We start from the raw sequence: 22,130 nt of genomic DNA, 5'->3' as shown, positions 1-22,130 counted from the left end.
TAAACGTTAAAAAAAAAAAAATTTAAGAATCCTCGTAACAGGGTCTGCTGCTCAGTACTGAAGCCCAGATAAACAAACCTTGGTACTTCCTTTCCAATTTCCAAAAAAGCCCAAACTTCTTTGTCTTGTCAGTTCTTCACAAATTTTATGGTTTCCTTGTCAAAAAGGTAGAAAACCTATCTGCTCCGGTCACTTCTTTGGGTCTGATGTCTTTGGGGGCCCCAAACGTATGAAATTAAATCGTTTTTCTCCTGTGAATCTCTCTTTTATTACAGGAGGTGTCACAGCCAAGAACCTAGAGGGGTAGAAGCAAATTTCTTTTTCCTCCCCTACAGTGCATTCCTTCTAAGAAAGGAACAGGGAAGCATGGGGGCAGGGGCGATGGGCTCACAAAGAGCTTGGACAAACAGGTTCCAGCCTGGCGGACCTGAAGAGGGCAACTTGCTGGCCGCGCTTATCCTTGCGGGAGGCGGGAGCCGGGACAACACAGGCCTTTTATGAGCAAGGAGGCTGGGCTGGCAGAGCCTCATTAGGACTGTGGCAGAAACTTGGCTCTGGCTGGATTTCTTAAGGAGAAACAAAAGGAAGAGCGCAGCAGCCTGCAGGGCAATTGTCCTTTGCCCCCCAACCATACCCCCTGCCCCTGCTACCCACCAGCCCCTGGGAAGACAGGGGCCTTGAACATCAGCTCATTCTAGGTGAGGCCTCTCAGGAGGGAAAAGAGCCCTGTTCCAACCTTAGGCTTAATAAGGAAGCAAAATGCTCCTTACAATTCCCTGGAAAGATCTGAAATCCCAGCCTGTGGGGGTGCAGTGGGAGGTGTTTTCCCAGGAGCGGGCAGCTTTGCAGAAAAACAAGGATTAAAGAAGCAATTAGAGGTTTGACAGCCACCAATCAGAGAAGAAAGCAAGAAGAAACCAGCAACGGGTCAGCAGGGAGCCTCAGGCCCTTCAAAATTTGAACAGTTGCAAAAAACCCAAACAAGCCTCTCCTCCCCCACCCACCAAGTCTGGGAGTGGTGGCTTAAATGGGGTTAGCGCCTAAGTGGATCTCCCTGTAGAACCATCTGTCTGTGCCCTTCCTCATCCCTAAACTTGATATGTTGGACGTATGCTTATACATGTAGTCTGCTTGGCTTTTTTCCTTTCCAATCAATGTTATTGAGATACAATTTACGTACAATAAGATGCAACCATTTTACTGAAGTTTGACAAGTATGTATACCTCGATCAGGCTTGAGAACATTTTCATCACCCTAAGAATGTCTTCTGGCCTCTTTGCAGTCAACCCCCTTCCTAGCCCCAGCCCTAGGCATCTACTGATCTGCTCTCTGTCACTATACGTTGGTTTTGCCTTTTCTCGATTTTCATATAAATGGAATCATGCATTCCTTTATGTCTGACTTCTTTGTTATGGTTGCTGTTGTTCAAATGCTGTTGTAAATAGAATTTTTTGGGGGGCGCCTGGGTGGCTCGGTCAGTTAAGCATCCGACTTTGGCTCAGGTTGTGATCTCACAGCTCATGAGTTCGAGACCCGCATCCGAGACTCTGTGCTGCCAGCTCGGAGCCTGGAGCCTGCTTCTGATTCTGCATCTCCCTCTCTCTCTCTGCCCCTCCCCCCGCTCATGCTTTTGTCTCTCTCTCTCTCCTTTAAAAATAAATAAACACTAAAATAAATTTTTTTCATATTCAAATTGCTCGTAGCTAGCAAAAATTCTTTCTTTCTTGTATAATTACCCTTGTCTCTTGTGATCTGACTAAATTCACTAACTAGTTCTATTCCTTGTTATACAGATTCATTAGGACTCCGTAGTAAACTGTTATATCCTCTGTGACTAAAGACGATTTTACTTCTTCCTTTCTGATCTTTACGTCTCGTATTTATTTTTCTTGACTTATTGCGTTGACTGGGACCTCTAGTGCCACACTGAAAAGTGGTAAGCATAGATGGTCTTGTTGCTGATCTTGGGGAGGCAGGCAAGCAATCTTACTACCAGTATGAAGTTAGCTGTAGATTTGTTGTAGACGCCCTTATTCAGGGAGAGGAACTCCTTCATATTCCCAGTTTGCCAAGAGCTTTTTTCAGGAATGGGTATTCAGTTTTGTCAAATGCTTTTTCTGCATCTACTGCCACAATCACCTGGTTTTTCTCTTTTATTCTGTTCCTACGCTATATTGATTGACCTCCAAATGTTAACCAACCTTTCATCCTGGGGACATCTCTCACTTGCTTTGATGCATAATCCTTTTCATGTGTCGCTGGATCTGAGCGCTCCTGTTTTGACAAGGATTTTTACCCATTTTAACCCCTGATGTACCCCGAGCCTAGAACACTACCTTAAACAGAGTAAATGCTCAATAAATAGATGTTGAATAAATGAATGAATGAAATCTCTTCCTCCACGTGGCAGTCAAAGGATGTGCACATTTCAACATTTTGGCAAAACGTCCAGACTTCCTTCTGAAAATATTGTCCCAGCTTTCACTCCCACCAACCCGTATGCCAGGCAGGGAGGGAACACTGGTGCCCTGCACTGCAAGAATGCACAGCAACATGACCTGGTAGCCACAGCCATGATCCCTTTGCTGAGTGACAGGTAACAGGAGAGGGAAGCACTCGATGCCCCCACGGGAACAGCAGTGGCCTCACAGAATAGCTGATTTTTTGAGCTGGTCTCAAATGAGGTCCAGAAGGCATCGGGCCAGCAGAGGAAGGGGGCATCCTAGGCAACAGCATGTTCTAAGGCACGGAGGCATGAAAGAGCATTGCATCAGCCACTAACTAGCTGTGTGACCTTGGGCAAATTTGTCTTGCTTATCCATAAAAAGGAAACGAAAACAACAGGGCTTGCCAGACATGGTGAGTATCCCACAAGACAATATACCTGAAAGACCTTGGAAAAACTCTAACATGAAGGCAGAGTTACTATTAACAAGGAGGTGGGGAGGGCTGTGCATGCGTCCAGCACAGCCTAGGCTAGCTGAGCAAAAGAAAGCAAGAGCCTGGGGGCACCTGAGTGGCTCAGTCTTTTAAGCATCCAGCTTCTGCTCTGGTTGTGATCTCCCAGTTCATGGGTTCGAGCCCTGCATCGGGCTCTGCGCGGACAGTGTGGAGCCTGCCTCGGATCCTCTCTCTCTGCTCCCTCCCCACTTGCACGTCCACATTCTCTCTCTCTCTCTCTCTCTCTCTCTCTCTCTTTCTCTCAAAATAAATAAACTTAAAAAAAAAAAAAAAAAGCCAGAGGCTGGGGGCACCCCACTGGCTCAGTTGATAGAGCATGTGACTCTTGATCTCAGAGCCATGAGATCGAGCCCTGCGTTGAGCGTGGAATCACCACCAAGATAAATAAATAAATAGAGGCTGGCACCCAGCCCTGGTGTTAGAAGCCTGGGTCCCAGCCTCAGACACTTCCGTGAGAGCAGCCAATGTGGAGGGCTGTGTCTCAAGGATGGCATCCCCTCGGGTTAGAATCCTGCCTAGATGAGAGAGGTTCCTTCCTGGTTAACAGGGTTGTATTACTTTCTCCTTCCTTGTACTCATGCCCCATAAATCATCTTCAGCTAAGACCAACGCTGACTTCACAAGCAGCTAAAGCAAGGGATCTGGGAGATCCAGGAAACATGAAGAAACTTGATTTTTTTTTCTTCCTGTTTGCCTTATTTCCTTCCTTTCCTCTTTTTCCTCATATCATGGAGCATTCGTATGGCTTTCCCTCTTTCTAAGCCTGGGAGTAATGGTTTTAATATGGAGTATTCACTGCATTTGCGTTTTGGATGACTGCTCCTAAAAGCTGTTTTTAAAGAGCCCCAGCAATCAAATACCCAGCTCCTGTGTTTGCACACAATTTCCCTTCTGCTTAAGCTTTCTTTGTGTTTACACACTGGACATCTAGCAGCTTGGTTAGGTCAAGGTACTGCTTTTAGCAACTCTGGAGATTGAAAACATGGTATATTCTGTACGTAGTGCTCTGGAGGGGGATGGAAGCGGGGAATGACAGACTGGGTAAAGGGGCAGATTTTTTTTACTGCAGAGTAGGTGAGAGGCATGAAAACTTTCAGCAGCAATAATGGAAGGAACACAGAGAAGGAGATGGCTTTGGGAGAATTTCAGGAGACAGAAATGCCAGGTGAGTGAGGGCCTGCTGAGAGAAACAGAGAGTGGGGAGTCCAAGGTAACAGGAAAGTTTCTGGTGTTAGTGTCTGTGCAGATGCTGGTGTCACCACCGGGACAGGAAATACAAGAGGCAGGGCAGGTTTGGGGAAGGGGAAGAATGGAAAGATGAGTTCAGTTCGGCACAAGTATTCATTAGCTTCTCGGGTCATTACTGGCGGCAGGTACGTTGTCAGGAACAACCAGAAATAAGAAACAAGATCCCTGCTCTCCTGAAGCTTACACTCCAGGGGTAGACGGTCAGCTTAGAGGAATAAATCAGCAAAGTAACTGCAGGAGCCTATGTGAGCAAATGAAGTGGAATCATGTGATAGAGGGTGCTGCAGGGCGACCAGGGAAGGCCTGCCTATCAGACTTGGAGGTAAGATGCCAGCTGAGTTTGACAGTGACCCAAGGACAAGTAGAGAAGCAGCTTGAATATAGAAGCTTGGAGCTCAGAAGCCTGGGTGGCGGATGATCAGAAAGGATAGGCCAAAAGCGTTTTTGCAGGACATAATGCTAATTACAGAAAAATCAAAAATAAGTTAGGCTGTTTTATGTGTTTTCCCTAAGCTGGACGTTGAATACAGAGCTGCGGGATGCAATATGTAATTTATACACCTTTTTGCACATCGTATCACAAAAACTAAACTAAAAATACACTAAAAAAAAAAAAAAAGGAAGAGTCCCGGCCCTGGGTCCCCCTAGGCTTTGCCAAGGCGGCTCTGTCTGCATCAGAGCGCGGACCGAGCGGCGTCGGCCGGTTCTCGCTCCCGGTGCCTCGGCCCAGGCCGGCCCCGCCCAGCCTTTCGCTCGGAGCAGACGCCCGCCCAGGCTGCGCCGTCGCCCCGCCCACGCTCACATGCCGGCCAATGGGCGCGCGGGATCCGGGCCCACACCCCCGCCGCGTGCCGCCCCGGGCTCGCGCCGCCGCGTGACGTCACGGCCCGGCCCCCGCCACGTGACGGCCGCGCGCCGGGCTCCGGCTGGTGCTGGGCTCGCGCCGCAGAGGCCGGTGAGGCGCCGGCGGCCACGCCACGGAGGGCGCTGGGCGAGGGAGCGGGTTGTCCGGCCGCGCGCGCATGGGGGCGGCGCCGGCAGCCGCCTGAGGGCCGCGGGGAGAGCGGAGCGGGCCACCTCGCGCATCCCTCCAGCGGCCTCGCTCCCCGGGCACCCGGAGGCGGCGGGCCGTGGAGCCGGCGCGGCCATGGCGACGGGCACGCAGCAGAAGGAGAACACGCTGCTTCACCTCTTCGCCGGCGGGTGAGCGTCCCGTCCAGACCCTGCGTCCCCGCCCCCCCCCCCCCCACGCCCTGGGGCGCCCCCTGCCCCCTGCCCCCCGGTTACCCGCCCTCGCCGGGCCGGAACGCCGGCTCCCAGAGGAGGAAGTCCCGGCGGTGGGGAGGCCCTGGGGGCGCGGGCCTTCCCCCACCTCGGGCCGCATCCCCCGGGGGTGGTTTCACCCCGAGCCCGCCGCGCTCCCACGCCCTTTCTCCCCCGCCTCGGCGAGTCTGGCTTTTTCTCCTCTTAAACAATCAGAGGCTGGCGTGACGAGTGTCACTCGGGGGCGGTCCTGCCTGGCCACTGTGGCGCGGTCCGCCCCACATCCTCCCGGCCGGCCGCCCTGGCTGTGCTGCACTCGCTGTCCTTCTGCCCGGATTGTGCTCCAGGGCCTGTTTCCCAAGGGCCTGGGCAGTCTTGCGGGTGCTGGGGTGGGCCTGGGGGGGGGGGGTCCTCGGGGTCGCGCCGCGGCGAGTTTAGCCAGCCTAGAGGGCTGCAGGTGTTGGGCATCAGCAGGGGCCTGGAAGGTAGCGCTGGCGAGCCGCGATGCTGACCCGCAACCCGCGGGAGGGCCTCTGGGGGCCTTGGGGTGGGGGTGGGGGGATGAGGTCAGGGCGGTGTGTTGAAATAAATGCTTCTCACCTGCCGGTGGACGCGTCCGCCGTAAGATGTGCCCTGTTTTGAGAGCTCTGCATTTTTTTGATCGTCACGCACCTTGTATTTTTCAGCGGTGGCAACGCGGTTTTAGGGAGGTTGGGTGGTAGGGGGGGTTAGGAAGGGAGCTGATCTTTCGATTCTTCGGAAAATAGTAGTGAAAATATTTTTGAGTATTAGTAATTTTTTTTTTTTTCCTTTTAATACAGCTGGTGGCTTTGGGTCCTTTTGCAGTCTTCCAGGAATTTGGTCTTATTTGAGGACCTCAAATAAGAGGCCTGGCACAGCAATTTTTTAAGTGTGGGGCAGTCTGCATAAAATAGAATTTATTGTGGATTATCATCTTGACTTGAGTATTTTAGTTGCAGCTTGGCCTGAAGCGTGCTCCTTATTACAAACCAGTAACGGTTGAGAACTTAACCTGCCCAAAAGTAAGGGATGAAAATGTTCCTGAACTCTTTGTTCTTATGTAGGTGATCACCCACTTTGTTTCTCCAGCCAAAAAGTTTTGGTTCTTCATAGATAGGAAGAATTTCTCATTCATCTCTAACCTGTCCTTCCTTCTCCATCTGGTCACATCATCCCCCAGTGTTTCCTGAGAGTAACGGGTATGGGGGTGTATTCCTAAATTAATCTAGTGTATTAATTTTCATTCTGGGGAGTTTGAAACAGGTTGGCCGTGCAAAAGTCATTTCTCAAGCCAAGAAGGGTAATTTTTAAAAATGATTTCTTTCTCCGTAATTTTGATTTCCTGTTTTTAGTGAGGTGGTTTTTTAAAAAAATTCTTTGTATCCCAGACTAGGAGAGTTACCTGGTCTGGAGCAGCTTCTGTGAGGCTTACTGCAAAAATCTATCGCCCTGTCTTGATGAATTTCCCTACCTGCCCTTCACAGTGCCCTCTGGCTGCTAATTCTCCTACTGGAGCTCCAGCCTCTTCCCTGGTGATGGAGGAAGATTGCAGCAGCCGGCACAACTCACACGGACTGATTAAAAATATAGAGTTGATTAGGGTGGTGCCTGAAGCCATCGTATTTAACAGGTTTCAGTTCCATCTTCTACAGCAGCTCCGGATTTCTTGTGGATACTCAAGACAGAATGAATCTTCGAAGGGCTGTTTTGGCAGTAACGAATTGGATTTTGATACATTCCCACTAGCCTAGGATATGTATGTTACTTCCCTTTCCTTTTATGAAAGAACATGAGTCTGTCATATAGTTAAAATCAGTAAACCCAGTGGGGCCACCTGGCCCAAAGGCAGACTCCCTGCTTTGCTCTAACTAGTAGTTTCCACTGTTGTGAAGCTGGCATCTTTCCAAAACTCTAAGATTCATTATCTTTGTAAGGAAGTCAGAGCCCTTTGTTTGTAAATTTGTCACGTTCCTCCCATTTAGTGAATAGCCATTGGGAACTAATACCAAGCAAGTTTAACTTATCAGTAATTAATGATATCGAAGAACTATGTTTATCAGGTATAAGAGGCTTACGACTAAGTTGAAAATTAACATTAGAGCCTGGGAAATAAAAACTGCGTCCCAAACAACTCCTAGTCCTTTAAGTTTCTTTCACTTTGTTTTTAAAGACAGTTTCTTGGGTTCTTTGCAAAGGCAAAAAATACTCCTACATTAATCTGTAATAGTCCTCTTTTTAACACAGTGTTACCCTTAAAGAAGAGAACTGCAGGAAAAACCACCCACAAAGCAACACCTAAAAATAAGCTCTTTGGAAAAGGTTCTCTGCATGTATATGTGTACCAAATGTAATTTCATAGCTAATTTTTTTTAATTTTTTTTTTAACGTTTTTATTTATTTTTGAGACAGAGAGAGACAGAGCATGAACAGGGGAGGGTCAGAGAGAGGGAGACACAGAATCTGAAACAGGCTCCAGGCTCTGAGCTGTCAGCACAGAGCCTGACGCGGGGCTCGAACTCACGGACCGCGAGATCGTGACCTGAGCCGAAGTCGGATGCTTAACCGACTGAGCCACCCAGGCGCCCCTCATAGCTAATTTTAAAATAGGCTGGTATTCTTTAAATTGCTTTCTTCTTAGTAATATATTGAATTTTAATGACAGCACGGGAGTGAATTTTCTGAGTATACCTGTAGTCACTCTACTGTTCAGTGGTTGCCATGAAAAAGGTGAACACAATTTCCAAGCCCAGTGACTGGAGTTCAGTGAGGATGTTAAAGTAATTTTATGACAGGGCTCCCTAACTTATTCTGATGATAATTTCTTTTTAATCTTATTTCTAATTTTTTACAAACAAATAACTGGACATCCTTACTTGTACATGTATGTGTAGGTCTCTGATCGGTTTCTTAGGATAAACCATTAAAGGTACAATCACCGAGGCAAAACCCATCTTTAAGGTTTTGACACGTACCTGCACATTCATTCGTAACCAGCTCTTACGATGTGTTACTTCTGCATGGGTGAACGTCATTCGTTGGATGTTGATTTTTAGTATCTTTAGGGATACTGCAGTTTTCTGCTTTCTTCCCTCTCGTCCCCAAATCTGGGTTGTATTGTTATCAAAATAAAAAGCATATTTAAACAGATTTTGTTACTACATAACAAAACCTGTGGTTCCTTTTCTACTGTTTAAGCATTCTCAGGAAGAGAAACACGGAAATCCTTTGGAGTGGCCCTTCTGGGTCCAGACGTTATACCTATTAAGAAAAATCCTTTAATGGGGTGCCTGGGTGGATTAGTCAGTTAAGTGTCTGACTTCCGCTCGGGTCGTGATCTCAGGTGAGTTCAAGTCCCGCGCGTCAGGCTCTGTGCTGACAGCTCAGAGCCTGGAGCCTGCTTCAGATCCTGTCTCCCTCTCTCTCCGCCCCTCCCCCCTTCTCTCTCTCTCTCTCTCTCTCTCTCTCTCTCTCTCTCTCTCAAAAATAAATAAGCATTAAAAAAAATACAAGAAAAATCCTTTAAACTTTCCGTCTCAGATGTCTCAGGGGTTCTGGCAGTCCATATAATGTTAGTGACACCCTTCAGCTGCTGAAGAAGCAGTGACAGCCAGGCGACGACTTAGTAGACGTGCTCAGCACCTGGAAGAGCCGGGCTAAGCTGTCCCGGGAGTTAGAGGCAGATGACCTGGATTATATGCTTTAGTCCTATTTTGGTGGCATGTGTTTTTTCCTTTGTCGTCAAACATACTCACCATAGCCTTTAAAATGTATCTTAGTGGGACTATAGTATGTCTTTAAGGTTTTAAAATAGGTAATCCAAGGTGTGTCCAAGATTGAGTATCGCCCCGGCCCCCCCCCCCCCCCCCCCCCCCCGCCTGCATTATGGACATCTGTCACCTGGTGTACTTGTACTTTGCTTGTGCCTAGGAATGTAATCTGTATCAGCTAATGGTCACCTTGGGAGTGTGAGGCACGTGTTTGACAGGGGGCCTGCCGTGCTGAAAGAAATTTTGGTAAAAGACACGTCACAGTGTGCACATAATATTTTATAGAAGACTTACGTATATCGAGAATATACGTTGGCTTTTGCTTCTTCAGTGTATTTTACATATGTGACAGACATTTTTTTTAATTTTTAATTTTATTTTAGAGAGTGCGTGAGAGCGGGGTAGAGGGGCAGAGTGGGGGGAGGAGAGGGAGAGAGAGAATCCCAAGCAGGCTCCATGCTCAGTGCAGAGCCCGGCGCAGGGCTCAATCCCGAGACCCTGGGATCAGGGCCTGAGCCAAAATCAAGAGTTGGACGGACGGACGCTCAACCTACTGAGCCGCCCAGGCACCCCTGTGACAGACGGTTTTAAAGGCCGTGTGGTGTTTGTATGAGGGATTCCCGCTGGAAGTAGCCTTCATGGGAATAGCAACCGTGTCGGTTTTCATCACCTTTCATCACCGGTACACGTCAAGTACAGTATCACACTTGTTACAGATGCCTAATCGATACTTACTTAATGATTGACTAACTGAATAAAAGGTAGTGTGTGGCTTATCTGGGGTTTAGATTTATGTGCTCTGTTAAATTGTCCCAAATAAAAGTAGTGCTTTGATTATTTATGAATTGGGAACATGGTTCTCTATTAAGATTTGCTGAAACTCTAATTGGCATACAGTAACATTATTTTGGATTCGTGGACTTGCTAAAAATGATTCTCCTCAGGTTTAGAAAATACTGTAGAGTTTTTTATTCATTCGGTAGGGCGCTATTTACCGGCGCCTAAGTGGCTCAGTCGGTTGAGTGTCCAACTTCAAGGTCATGATCTCGCGGTTCCCGAGTTTGAGCCCTGCGGCGGGCTCTGTGCTGACAGCCTGGAGCCTGCTTCAGATTCTGTGTCTCCCTCTCTCTCTCTGTCCCTCCCCCACTTGCGCTCGCTCGCATGCCCTCTCTCTCTCTGTCTCAAAAATAAAAAAAGAAAGTAGGGTGCTATTTAAATGTTCTTTCTAAATGATACAGAATATAGGAAATAGCATCTAAAAGATAATTAGCTGCATAAAAACGATGCATTTTGCTTTGAGTAAATACAGAATTTGCATAACTGAAATCTTCTAAGCCTTATGCCAGGTATTCAAATAAGACATTCCAGAATATTATATAGAAACAGGTACTAGTGTTTTCAAGTCGTGACTATAGAGGTAGCCAATGAAGAGGGGAATTACTGAAAACTCCATAGATTGGGATCACAGGTTGTCTGGCGGGTATCATTTGTTGGTGGAATCCACGTTGTAGCTATTATGTAGAAGCTGTGAATCTGGAAAACAGTTTACTCTCAGTTGGGTAGCAATTATAATAAAGAGCATATTGATCTCGGCTTTAGTGTCTAGGATGAGTGTGTATGTAGAAAACCGGTTCTTGTTGAAAACATCTAGCTTTTGAAAGGCGTCCTTGTTACTTGATACTCAGAGTTTAAAAGGTAAAAATTTGCATAATTAAACGTTTTTTGTGTCGCTGGTCTAATAAAGATAGAAAAAAATCTAGTGTGAATGTTGTAATAGTGATAGTCTAGCTTTGTTCTGCATAAACTGGAAGAGAGAAACCTAGTCCATAGCGGGAAAATAATCAGGTACGGCTTATGTGGGTAAAATGAAAAGGTTAAATACATGTTTATGTGATAAACACAAGACTTCAGTTCTGGGCTGAAGGAATGGGGGGGGGGGTGCATATAAGAATAATTAGTAAGGGGGAGAAGACACAGAAAAATCCAGGTAATAGATTTTTTAGAAAATTGGGCAAATAGATTCTAGAGAGCAGCTCTCTCTCATGACCGCTTCAAGACATAATTTAACCGCTCGCTGCTCATGGCCTTTCTGCTACCCTGTTCAAACCCTTTCCATGGTTTCACTGAGTGGGATATCCCACAGAGAGTTATCTCTGAACTTGGGCATCAGTAGTTAGAGCAGTATTACCTTAGGAGCAAAATCAAAATCCTATCCAGGGAGTTTCCTCATAACTGTTGGAAGAAACATAGCCTCCTAGAAACACAAGTCCTAACTGCTTTTTGGAAGATTATTGATAATACTCAAATTCTGTAAGTGGTTTCTTGAATTAGTGAGGGTGTAAATTTTTTCTTATTGACTAGGCTCATTTAGGAGGCTTTCATTTGTAAGTAATAAAAATTCACTTCCAACTGGCTTCATTATTGGCACATACACCTAAATTTTAGAGAGAGAACAGGCTTTGGGGAGGGCTTATTTAAACGGCTCAACATCATCACTGCAGGACCCCCCAGTGATTCCTGTGTTCCAGAAATATCCGCATGATTCCAAGATTGGAGATCATGAACGCAGAATGGCTTCCAGAAGCTCCTAGTATTTCTCCACCATTGAAAAGTCTTGAGCTTGATCTGATTGGACCGACTCTAATGCACCCATCTCTAAACCAGTTACTGCTCCCAGGGGATTATGCTGTTTATTTTGGGCCGAATCATGTGCCCAACTCCGAACAGATGACATGGCAACATAGATGGTATTACGTTGATTGAGTGAGTCAGGGCTAAAACCAGAAATGGGTTCGATATGGTCCAAACTGCATGACTTAAGAAATTAGGCGTCTTATGAAGACAGAGAAGAGGGGAGTGGAGGCCGGCGAGGCAAACAGCAGTGCCCTCCACATTGGTTCCACTGCCTTCAAATATAACGTCCAGTTTGCTGATACAGAACAGAGTTTCTCAGCCTTGGCCAGATCATCCTTTGGGGAGGGGCAGGGTGTTACTGTCGCTTTCCTGTGCGCCCCGTGCAGGATGTGTGGCAGCATCCCTGGTCTCTCCCCACCAGATGCCCAGTACCCCCTCCCCCAAGAGCAACAGCTAAAAATGTCTCCAGACCCAGCCGGATGTCACTCGGGTGGGGGCATCATTGCCACAGTTGGGAACCACCGGCCTAGAGTAGTGTTCTGCAAATCTTGATCGCACAGCCCTATGATTAAAATGTTTGCGCAATCTGCATATGTTTATATTCTGTGGATTTCATACATATTAAAAAGCGTATACACAACATAGAAAGTAAATGGTGGAGATTAGAAATAAACTGGAATTTTATTTTATTTTTCCTGTAATTATTTTCCTGTATTCCACTGTGCACACTTAGAGCATGTCCCCCGCTTTGGAGACGAGTGGTCTTAAATATTGGTATCCAGTCAGACTTGCTTTCCTGACGATGTGATGCCAACACTGTCACCATGGGTGTGACTTTTCCTGTTGTCCATGCGTCCGCTGCCTTCGCCCCACAGCTGAACCCAGAGGAGTCTATCCTAAAACTTAGAAAAAGGGGGCAGAATCTGCCTGACTGCCGCTGACCACTTCACCCCACACTGTATATACGGAGCAGACAGGTTATAGTTGTCAGCGATGTGGAGTGTTGAGAGAGGGTTTTGCTGTCCCGTCCCATACCCTGTCCCGGTCCCTACTGATCTGGGCTATAGTTCGAGGGGACTAGAAGCAAAAAGGACTGACTGGTACCTTGCGCTATGGCCAGTGCCCCCTGCAGGTGGGAGGCTGCTGCATTAGCCATGCCAGATGGATGAGAAGGGACCGGTGTGGTGTGCTTAGGGCGGACACGGGGGTGTCTTCCCACCAAGTGCCAGTTTTGCTGCCCCCTGACTGGCATGGGAGAATACTCTGGTGGGCCCATTGGCTTGGCGTCACGGAGCATGGGGAGCAGAGGAAGGAAAGGCGCCTAGTGCTGCCTGCAGGTAAAGCTGAAAGGAAATCGGGGGACGAATTGCTGGTCGGACCAGTAGGAGGATTCCCGGGGTTGGGGCTCGCGGTGGAGATCGAACACCATTCCAGGCAGGCTTGCACAGCATCTACGCTGGAATCGTAACATTTGCCGAGGCCATTAACGTAACACACAGCCAGGTGGACCCGCGGCAAGACCGACCAATTGCGGAAGACCGCCGCGCTCCTCTCTGTCCTCGTGCCCAGAACACCCTGGAAGAAAGGGAAGAAAAAGCAGACCGAGTCCCATCAAGCCACACTTCTAGCTGGCGGTGCTGGAGGGACGTTTTGGATCAGATTTGGGATTGAAGTTTTAGGACTGAATTTGAGGGTCTGAAAGTTACTGGAAAAATCATGGAATCTGCTCACGGTGTCTGTCCTAGATAAGAAAGGGGGGAATCCAGTAGAGTGCACCTGAAGAGCAGAGATGGGAGAGGGCTGGTGGACAGAGTTAATGCCTTTTTCTGAACCGAGACCCAGGAAGAGCCCAGTTTAAAAAATACTGTATGGGGTGCCTGGGTGGCTCAGTCAGTTGAGTGTCTGGCTCTTGGTCTCGACTTGGGTCATGATCTCACAGTTGTGGGATCCAGCCCCACGTCGGGCTCCGTGCTGATGAGCGTGGAGCCTGCTTGGCATTCTCTCCCTATCTCCCTACCCCTACCCAACTCGTGTTCTCTCTCTCTCTCTCTCTCTCAATAAATAAATAAGCATTTAAAAAAATAAATACAGAGTCACGGTGGACAGGGCTTTATCCGAGCTGAGGTGACCACGGTTAGGAGCCAAGCTAATATTACAGGTCGTCTTTGTATCATAGAATTGAGAATTGACAGCAACTTTTTCCTACATTTAATGTAATTAATTTGTTGTAATCATAAGTGCTTTGGACCCAACGTGATTAAATATTTTTAGAAAAAGTTGGAAAGCCGGTTCAGAGAAGTCCACATTTCTATTCATATTCTCAGACAGGTGAAGGTCTTATACTTGCTGGTTCATGAAGGAAAAAAAAAAAAAAAGTTGAGCTGAAAGGTATTTTAAAAAATTCTGCTATGAAATGTCCTGAATTTCAGGAAGAATCTTCTTTGGGAATTTCAGTTCAGTATCGGAACTTCTTTCCTTCTAATTAAAATTGAGTATTTTAGCGGCTATGTATCCATCACAGCTTAATAACTTAAAATGTTTTCTAGTGACTTAAAACATGACTTTAGGGCCACCTGGGTGGCTCAGTCAGTTAAGCATCGTCTGACTCTTGGTTTCAGCTCCGATCATGAGCTCAGTTTGTGAGCCCGAGCCCCATCCCATGTCAGGCTCTGCACTGAGAGATTCTGTCTCTCTCCTTCTCTGTCTCCCTCTCCCTTGCTCATGCTCTCTCTCTCTCTCTCTCTCTCAAAATAGATAAACTTAAAAAAAAAAGTCTTAAAATAGATGGTCATTTCTCTCATCTGAGGGGCTTTTTTCCTAGTAGGTAGGGAGGGCCTCACCCAGAGTAGTGACTTCTTACCATTGTTTACAGTTGGCAGTGTTTTTCCCTTTAGTCTTTTCCTGTAACAGCCTGAGGCGGCATCCCCTCTGTCTGGTAGAAGAGGCGCCTGGTGAGTGGTCTAGAAGGCCAGGGCCTTTTCACACCCCTGCTCCTCCTGCCATAGGCACAGTGTGTAACACAAAAGGTGACTGGCGTTGAGTGTGGTCTGTTGCCCTCAAAGAGGTCACCGCCCTGCTCTCAGTGGGGCACTTGGCTTTGTTGGGTGAGCGCACCTTCCGGGGGGTCCTCCTTTGATCGGTGGTGGATTTGGTTGATGGTCGGCCGAGGAAGGAACGTAACTGACATGGGGGCAAAGCAAAGGTGGTTGACCTGTGTTTGAATTTACTGACTTTCTTATGAAAGACTACCCAGAAGTTCTGTCTTTTCCCCGCGGTGTGGAGTGGGGTTATTGAACATGAAGAGATTGCAGATACTTCTTTATCTTACTGTGCAGTGTGTAAGTTTTCCAGTATTTCCAAATGTTACACCTTTTAAGCACGTGGTCATTTTTCTCATAAGTCAGGGTTATTTATTTTGTGTGAATATACCTGAGTTAGAAAGTTAATTTTTATCCCTTTTTTTAACACCTCACCACCACCACTTTCTTTAGTGGTGACCCATTTTCTTTGGATATATTCCAGTGCTTAGAGCAAGTTACACAGGCCAGTATTCAGTTAGGCTCACAATTTTTTCTTGATGCAAAAGAACACAGAGTTTTAAAGGCCTGGTTGTCTAATCAGCCGTTTCCCATTTTGAGTGTGAAAGTAAATAGCCTAAATGAGCCAACAAAACCATCTTTCTGTCATACTCCCGAAGAGTATAGTGAGGGGAGCGCTGACTTTGGAGGGAGACGGTCTGGATTTGGGTCTCCGTTGAGACACGTAGTCACTTTGTGACTTTGAGAAAGTGTGTGACCTCCTTGAGACCCATGTTCCCCATCTAAAAAGTAAGGCTAATGCCACCTGCAAAGTCCGTGAGGGTCAAATGATAGTGGTTTGATACTTCAGCTCCTTCCTGCCTTTCTCCCTTCCCGTGCCGATTGTGATCCCCTAAATTGCATCTATGGTTGGTGGGCTTTGGCCCACGGTTCAGAAAACACCGCTGCATGAACAGCGTCATTTACGGTGTGTTATTATCGTGTTTTTAAAGCAGGTTTGCCTAAATAGCCAAAACTTACTGTTTTCCTCTCCACCCTCCCACAGCCCCCACCCCCCAGTCTGTATATATCGTTTTCTTTTTCTACCATTCATACTCCTCATGGTAAATTGGGGTAAATAATAACTCCTACCTCATAGGCTTGTTGGAGGATTGAATGCCTACCGTAATCAGTCATTGGCAATAATGCTATTATTTAAAGTGACAAATAATCACTGGAAGCTAGTTAGCTTCCAACTCTTAGTTATCTATATTTCACTTGCTCTATCAAACTTCGGGCTCTTGATTTTAAAATACTGCCTGTGAAGGGGCACCTGGGTGGCTAAGTGTGACTTATCTTAAGTGCGACTCTTAAGCCAAAATTGTGGCTCAGGTCATGATCCTCACGGTTGTGAGATCAAATCCCTCACTGGATGTGGATCCTGCTTAAGATTCTCTCTCCCTCTGCCCCCTTCCCCATGTATATGCTCTCGCTTTCTCTCTCTTTCAAAATAGTAATACTATTATTATTATTATTATTATTATTATTATTACTACTACTACTACTACTACTGTGTGGGGTTTTACGACTTCAGGGTCTGTGCCGGGTGCTGGATTCGCTTCCAGATTTCCAACACTTCTTTCTGGTGGGGTAGGGAAGCTAACTTCAGTAATTCTGTGTCTGCCAGCGCCTGTCCTTTCCTGTTGTTACTGTTTCCCAGTCACAGGTGCTGGTGCTTATCATTTTTATTGAGCCACCTGTCTGCCAGGTGCTGTCCTTGAAGTGCGAGAACATGTAAATACACAGTCCCTCCCCACGCGGAGCTCCTGGGCTAAGGGAGCCTGTGACAGAAGGTAGAGAGTATGTGCCGTTTTCAAACATTTAGATCCCTTGAAAGACATTCTCCTTGAAATCTCGATTTAATAATTCCTTTGCTTAGCAAATACTGTTTGTGAACTTGTGAGTCCCGATGCCAGGGATACAAAGATGATTCAGACTCGGATCTTGATCATCAGTGTTTTCCAAAGAATAAAACATTTATTTGTGGTGGGTAGGATGGTTTTAGATGATATGTCATGTTGTTAATTATAACTAGCACGTCAAACGTGCAATTTCATGGATTTTTTTTTTTAATCTACATCCAAATTAGTTAGCATATAGTGCAGCAATGATTTCAGGAGTAGATTCCTTAATGTCCCTTACCCATTTAGCCCATCCCCCCTCCCACACCCCCTCCTGTAACCCTGTGTTTGTTCTCCATATTTAAGAGTCTCTTCTGTTTTGTCCCCCTCCCTGTTTTTATATTATTTTTGTTTCCCTTCCCTTATGTTCGTGTTTTGTCTCTTAAAGTCCTCATATGAGTGGAGTCATATGACACTTGTCTTTCTCTGACTGACTAATGTCACTTAGCCTAATACCCTCCAGTTCCATCCACATAGTTGCAAATGGCAAGATGTCATTCTTTCCGATTGCCGAGTAATACTCCATTGTATATATATACACCATATCTTCTTTCTCCATTCATCCATCGATGGACATTTGGGCTCTTTCCATCCTTTGGCTATTGTCGATAGTGCTGCTGTAAACACGCATGTGTCCCTTCGAAACAGCACACCTGGATCCCGTGGATAAATGCCTAGTAGTGCAATTGCTGGGTCGTAGGGTAGTTAGATTTTAAGGAACCTCCATACTGTTTTCCAGAGCAGCTGCACCAGTTTGCATTCCCACCAACAGTCAAAAGAGATCTCTCTCCCCGCATCCTCGCCAACATCTGTTGTTGCCTGAGTTGTTAATGTGAGCCATTCTGACAGGTGTGAGGTGGTGTCTCATTGGGGTTCTGATTTGTCTTTCCCTGATGATGAGTGATGTTGAGCATTTTTTCATGTGTCGGTTGGCCATCTGGATGTCTTCTTTGGAGAAGTGTCTATTCATGTCTTTTGCCCATTTCTTCACTAAATTATTTGGTTTTTGGGTGTTGAGTTTGATAAGTTCTTTATAGATTTTTGGATACTAACCCTTTATCTGATATGTCATTTGCAAATATCTTCTCCCATTCCGTCAGTTGCCTTTTAGTTTTGCTGATTGTTTCCTAATTTCATGGATATTATTAAGAAAAGTGAAAGTGAGTATTTTAGGATAAACAGGTGAGTTGTTTTGAAGAAAAATACTTAAATTCTTAATTGCGGTTATATTTTGATTTGAACAAATGGTAAAGGGTGATTAGGAGAGCCCTGATTCAGGGAGACTGAAGGACACGTGAGGACTTCATCATTAAGAGGAGCTTTATGGGGTGTCTGGGTGGCTCAGTCGGTTAAGTGTACGACTTTGGCTCTGGTCATGATCTCACGGTTCATGAGTTCAAGCCCCGCGTCAGGCTCTGTGCTGACAGGTCAGAGCCTGGAGCCTGTTTCAGATTCTGTGTTTCCCTCTCTCTGACCCTCCCCCGTTCATGCTCTGTCTCTCTCTGTCTCAAAAATAAATAAATGTTAAAAAAAAAAAAACATTAAAAAAAAAAAAAAAAAAAAGGAACTTAACTAAAGCTCCCTGGGATCATGACCTGAACCAAAATCAAGAGTTGGACACTTAACCGACTGAGCCACCCAGGCGCCCTCAAATCAATCCTATTTCTTTTCATTTTTTAAGTTTATTTATTTTGAGAGAGAGAGCATGACCAGGGGAGGGGCAGAGAGAAGGAGAGAGAAAGAATCCCAAGCAGGCTTCACGCTGTCAGCACAGAACCCAATGCAGGACTGAGCTCCTGAACTGTGAGATCAACCAAGAGTCAGACACTTAGCTGACTGAGCCACCCAGGCACCCCCAAATCAATCCTATTTTATTAGAAGTCTGTGTTGTGGTAAACGTTGATTTTTCAAAATAGTAGCATTACCTGAATAATACTCGACTGTGAAAAGCTGCATTTTCTAGAATATTCGTTGCAGCATGGAAGTGAAGTTGGAAAAGACTAACAGTAACAGGCTAAAATGTTAAACATTGGCACAGAGTGATAGTACGTTGTCATTACAAGTGATGATGTAGGTGTGGATGTGACACACAGAGACGGTCACAGCATCCAGGTAAGTTGGGGGGGGGGGGGTGGCATGGGGATTAAAAAGTCAGTAATGAAAACCCTAAAGGATGCGCTAATGTGTTAACCATGGTTCTCTCTTTACCTGCTGGGATTTCAACAAATTCTTTTGCCCTCCCAGCATGTTCTAATTATGAAATAAACCTCGGTGCCTTTTTTCTTAATAGGGGAACATTAAATTTTACATTTTCTTTGTACAAGGAATGGTATAGCATTTCTGATGCGATTGTGATTTCTTCTCTGACAGGTGTGGGGGCACGGTTGGTGCTATTTTCACTTGTCCGCTGGAAGTCATTAAGACACGGTTGCAGTCTTCCAGATTAGCTCTTCGGACAGTCTATTATCCTCAGGTTCATCTGGGGACCATTAGTGGGGCTGGAATGGTGAGACCAGCATCGGTGACGCCTGGGCTCTTCCAGGTTCTGAAGTAAGTTCCCTCCCCTTCTGGACCCCTGCCCCCGCTCTCATCGGGCCCGTCAGATGAGACGGTCCGCTTGCAGTCTCTGTCCAAACTGAAGAATCTGGTTTCTGTACCAGAACCTTTGAGCTCTGACCTCCCCTGGCAGCGGGGCTGCTTGTGATCATCCGGCGATGGTCAGAGTAAACCTAAGAGAGCAAACCAAAAATCCGTGTTGAAAGTGTTGCATCAGAGTTGCTCTTGCCCCAGATCTTTTGAGGGCCAGCAAGATCTGGGGTGGCAGAGTGAAGTTAAAAATGTTAAAGCTGCACCAGAGAAGTGTTGTGACTATTTTAAGAGAAAACAACACAGAAACAGAATGTTTCAGGTTTTTTACTTTTTGTTTGGAGATCATTTACATTTACAGAAAAGTTGCAACACCTGTTTGGTGAAATTGTTTTTTCCCGTGTTTGTTTAATACTGAGGCTGCCTTCGTGGTGTATTATTTTTACTGCATTAAATATGTCTTATTTGATTACAAAGTGGCTGAACATTCATCGGCTGAATTTGGCTTATTAGTCTCTATGCTTAAGGCAGAAGCAGAAATTCAGAAGGGCGCCTGGCAATGCCGGCGTTTTAGCGGGGGGCTGTGTACTTGAAAAGAGGTGCCGTTGAACTGAGCTAAACGTGGTTGTCAGACCTCTGAGACATCACTGGGAAAGGGTGTGTTCAAGGAAGACAATGCTGTTTATCAATGTAGATGTTTACTGGGGAAACATCAGAAAAAGATGCCATAAAATGGAAATGTTCTGTCTTAATAACCCCATCACTTAGCACTTTGGACAGAATTCAGTCACATTTCAGATAAGGTGGAATGAATTGGAAAGTGGTTCATTTATTTTTAGGGACATTTTGTTTGTAAAGTCTACTGATGAGTCACCCAGGTGTCCATGCCAGACATGTGTATGAAGGAGCCTCTGAGTTTATTGAGCAAAACTGGACAGCAAAACCAGCCGCTGAGGGCAAGGACCCAAGTGAGAGAATCAGCTAGAGAAAAAGGAGGCTGGTCCCCAAGACTCCAGGAGGATCAGCTAGTTCAGATAAACACCGAGGACAGGAGTGGAGACGTGAAAGGCGGAAAGCCTGCCTGGAGGTAGGCCCGGGAAAGAGAAACACAGAGACGTGGAGGTAACACTTCGAGATCAGTAGAGAGAGAGACAAGCCCGCATCCTTAAATCCATGGCTGTGAAAACATCCCCATCCTGGTTTGCCTTCTTATATGTTTGGGCGGTGGCAGTGTCTCAGATGACACCTTTCTTCTGAGGAACACAAAGTGCTTTGGACATAATGAGACAGACAGGTAATTTGCCAACTTTACTGACATCCAAAAAGAACTTCCTCTTAGGTGCTTGCCAAATAACTCATGACAAGTAGATTTATATATTTACAGTAACTGGGAAACTGTTACCCAGAAGTTGTGGGTATCAGCAGGGCCACGCATGTGGCATGAGGATGTTTCTCTAGTTGAAGTTTCTAGGGTGTCTGTTCTATATCTCGGGTATCTGTCTCTCCATCTCTTGTAAATCTCTGCTCTGTCTCTGTCTGCCTGTCTCTCTATATGTATGTCCTCCCCCCCTCCCAAAATGGGCACAATTATGTATTAAAATGTAAATCAAAGGGAAAAAAGCCTGTCCATCTTGTAAAATACAGGAACAGTGCCCACATCACGCTACACACAAGACAATTTGTTTTCACTGTGGACCCAAAGCAGCCATCAGTTCGTGCAGCCTCAGCTACACAGAAAAGAGCCATCACTGACACGTGAATACTTTCTTTTTTTTTAATGTTTATTTATTTTTGAGACAGAGAGACCCAGCATGAGCAGGGAAGGGGCAGAGAGAGAGGGAGACACAGAATGGGAAGCAGGCTCCAGGCTCTGAGCTGTCAGCACAGAGCCCGACGCGGGGCTCGAACTCATGGACCGTGAGATCATGACCTGAGCCGAAGTCGGCGCGTAACCCACTGAGCCACCCAGTCGCCTCGACACGTGAATACTTTTTAAAACCGCTTATTCTATATTCACATCAAAATAGGAGTAATGGAAGTATTAAGTAAAATTTTTGTCATAGTGATATTTTGTCAGAAAAGTATTTGTAAAGTGGCATTTTTTACCCAAGAGCTGTTTCGTTAAGCTTTATGCCCTCAACTTGGTGTATATATAGTTTTAAGATTCTCAACTGATATTTATTAGCTCTCAAGTTAAAAAATGACTACGCTTATGTGGTATTATCTCATCGATTTTTCACCAGAACCCTGAGGTTAGCACCCTGGCGTGGTGTTACCCCTGTTTTATGATGAGGAAAGGCAAATCGACTTGCTCAGTGTCGTTCCGTGTACATTCACCTGTTTCTGAGAACGACCGGAAGCAGCTAAGAGTAGACAACGGCAGGCCCCCTGACGCTACGCCGCTGCCGCGTGGAGACGGCCGAGTTCCAGCCAGAGTCCCCCGGGACCACAGTCCCGCCTGGCCGGCCGCTGCCTCTGCTCCGCCTCCGAGTCTCCCGGTGACCTCTTGATGTTGGAGGGCCCTGCCCGAGCGGCAGCCCCTCCTTCCGGGAGTGGATCGCATTGAGTCTTGCGGCTTTTTTTTTTTTTTTTTTTTTTAATTTTTTTTTTCAACGTTTTTTATTTATTTTTGGGACAGAGAGAGACAGAGCATGAATGGGGGAGGGGCAGA

The 22,130-nt window shown here is 46.2% G+C and overlaps 1 protein-coding gene across 2 annotated transcripts in view; it reads left to right on the top strand.

The window, feature by feature from the left end:
* The first annotated feature begins 5,127 nt into the window (after positions 1 to 5,127).
* Positions 5,128 to 22,130, top strand: part of SLC25A33 (solute carrier family 25 member 33) — a 34,491-nt gene continuing 17,488 nt past the window's right edge. Inside the window, exons 1-2 of one of the 2 annotated variants that reach the window (XM_019461311.2) lie at positions 5,128 to 5,413; positions 19,244 to 19,423. In XM_019461311.2, coding sequence (XP_019316856.1) covers positions 5,358 to 5,413; positions 19,244 to 19,423 — 236 coding nt within the window. In that variant the 5' untranslated portion in view covers positions 5,128 to 5,357. Of the gene's footprint in view, positions 5,414 to 6,364; positions 6,517 to 19,243; positions 19,424 to 22,130 lie in introns of those variants that run through there. The other variant, XM_019461312.2, reaches the window with a different exon arrangement.

This window comes from Panthera pardus, unplaced genomic scaffold, assembly GCF_024362965.1.
Source record: "Panthera pardus isolate Hobbes unplaced genomic scaffold, ASM2436296v1 HiC_scaffold_11, whole genome shotgun sequence".
Classification (NCBI taxonomy): Eukaryota; Metazoa; Chordata; class Mammalia; order Carnivora; family Felidae; genus Panthera; species Panthera pardus.
This window is presented reverse-complemented; position numbering and strand designations above follow the sequence as displayed.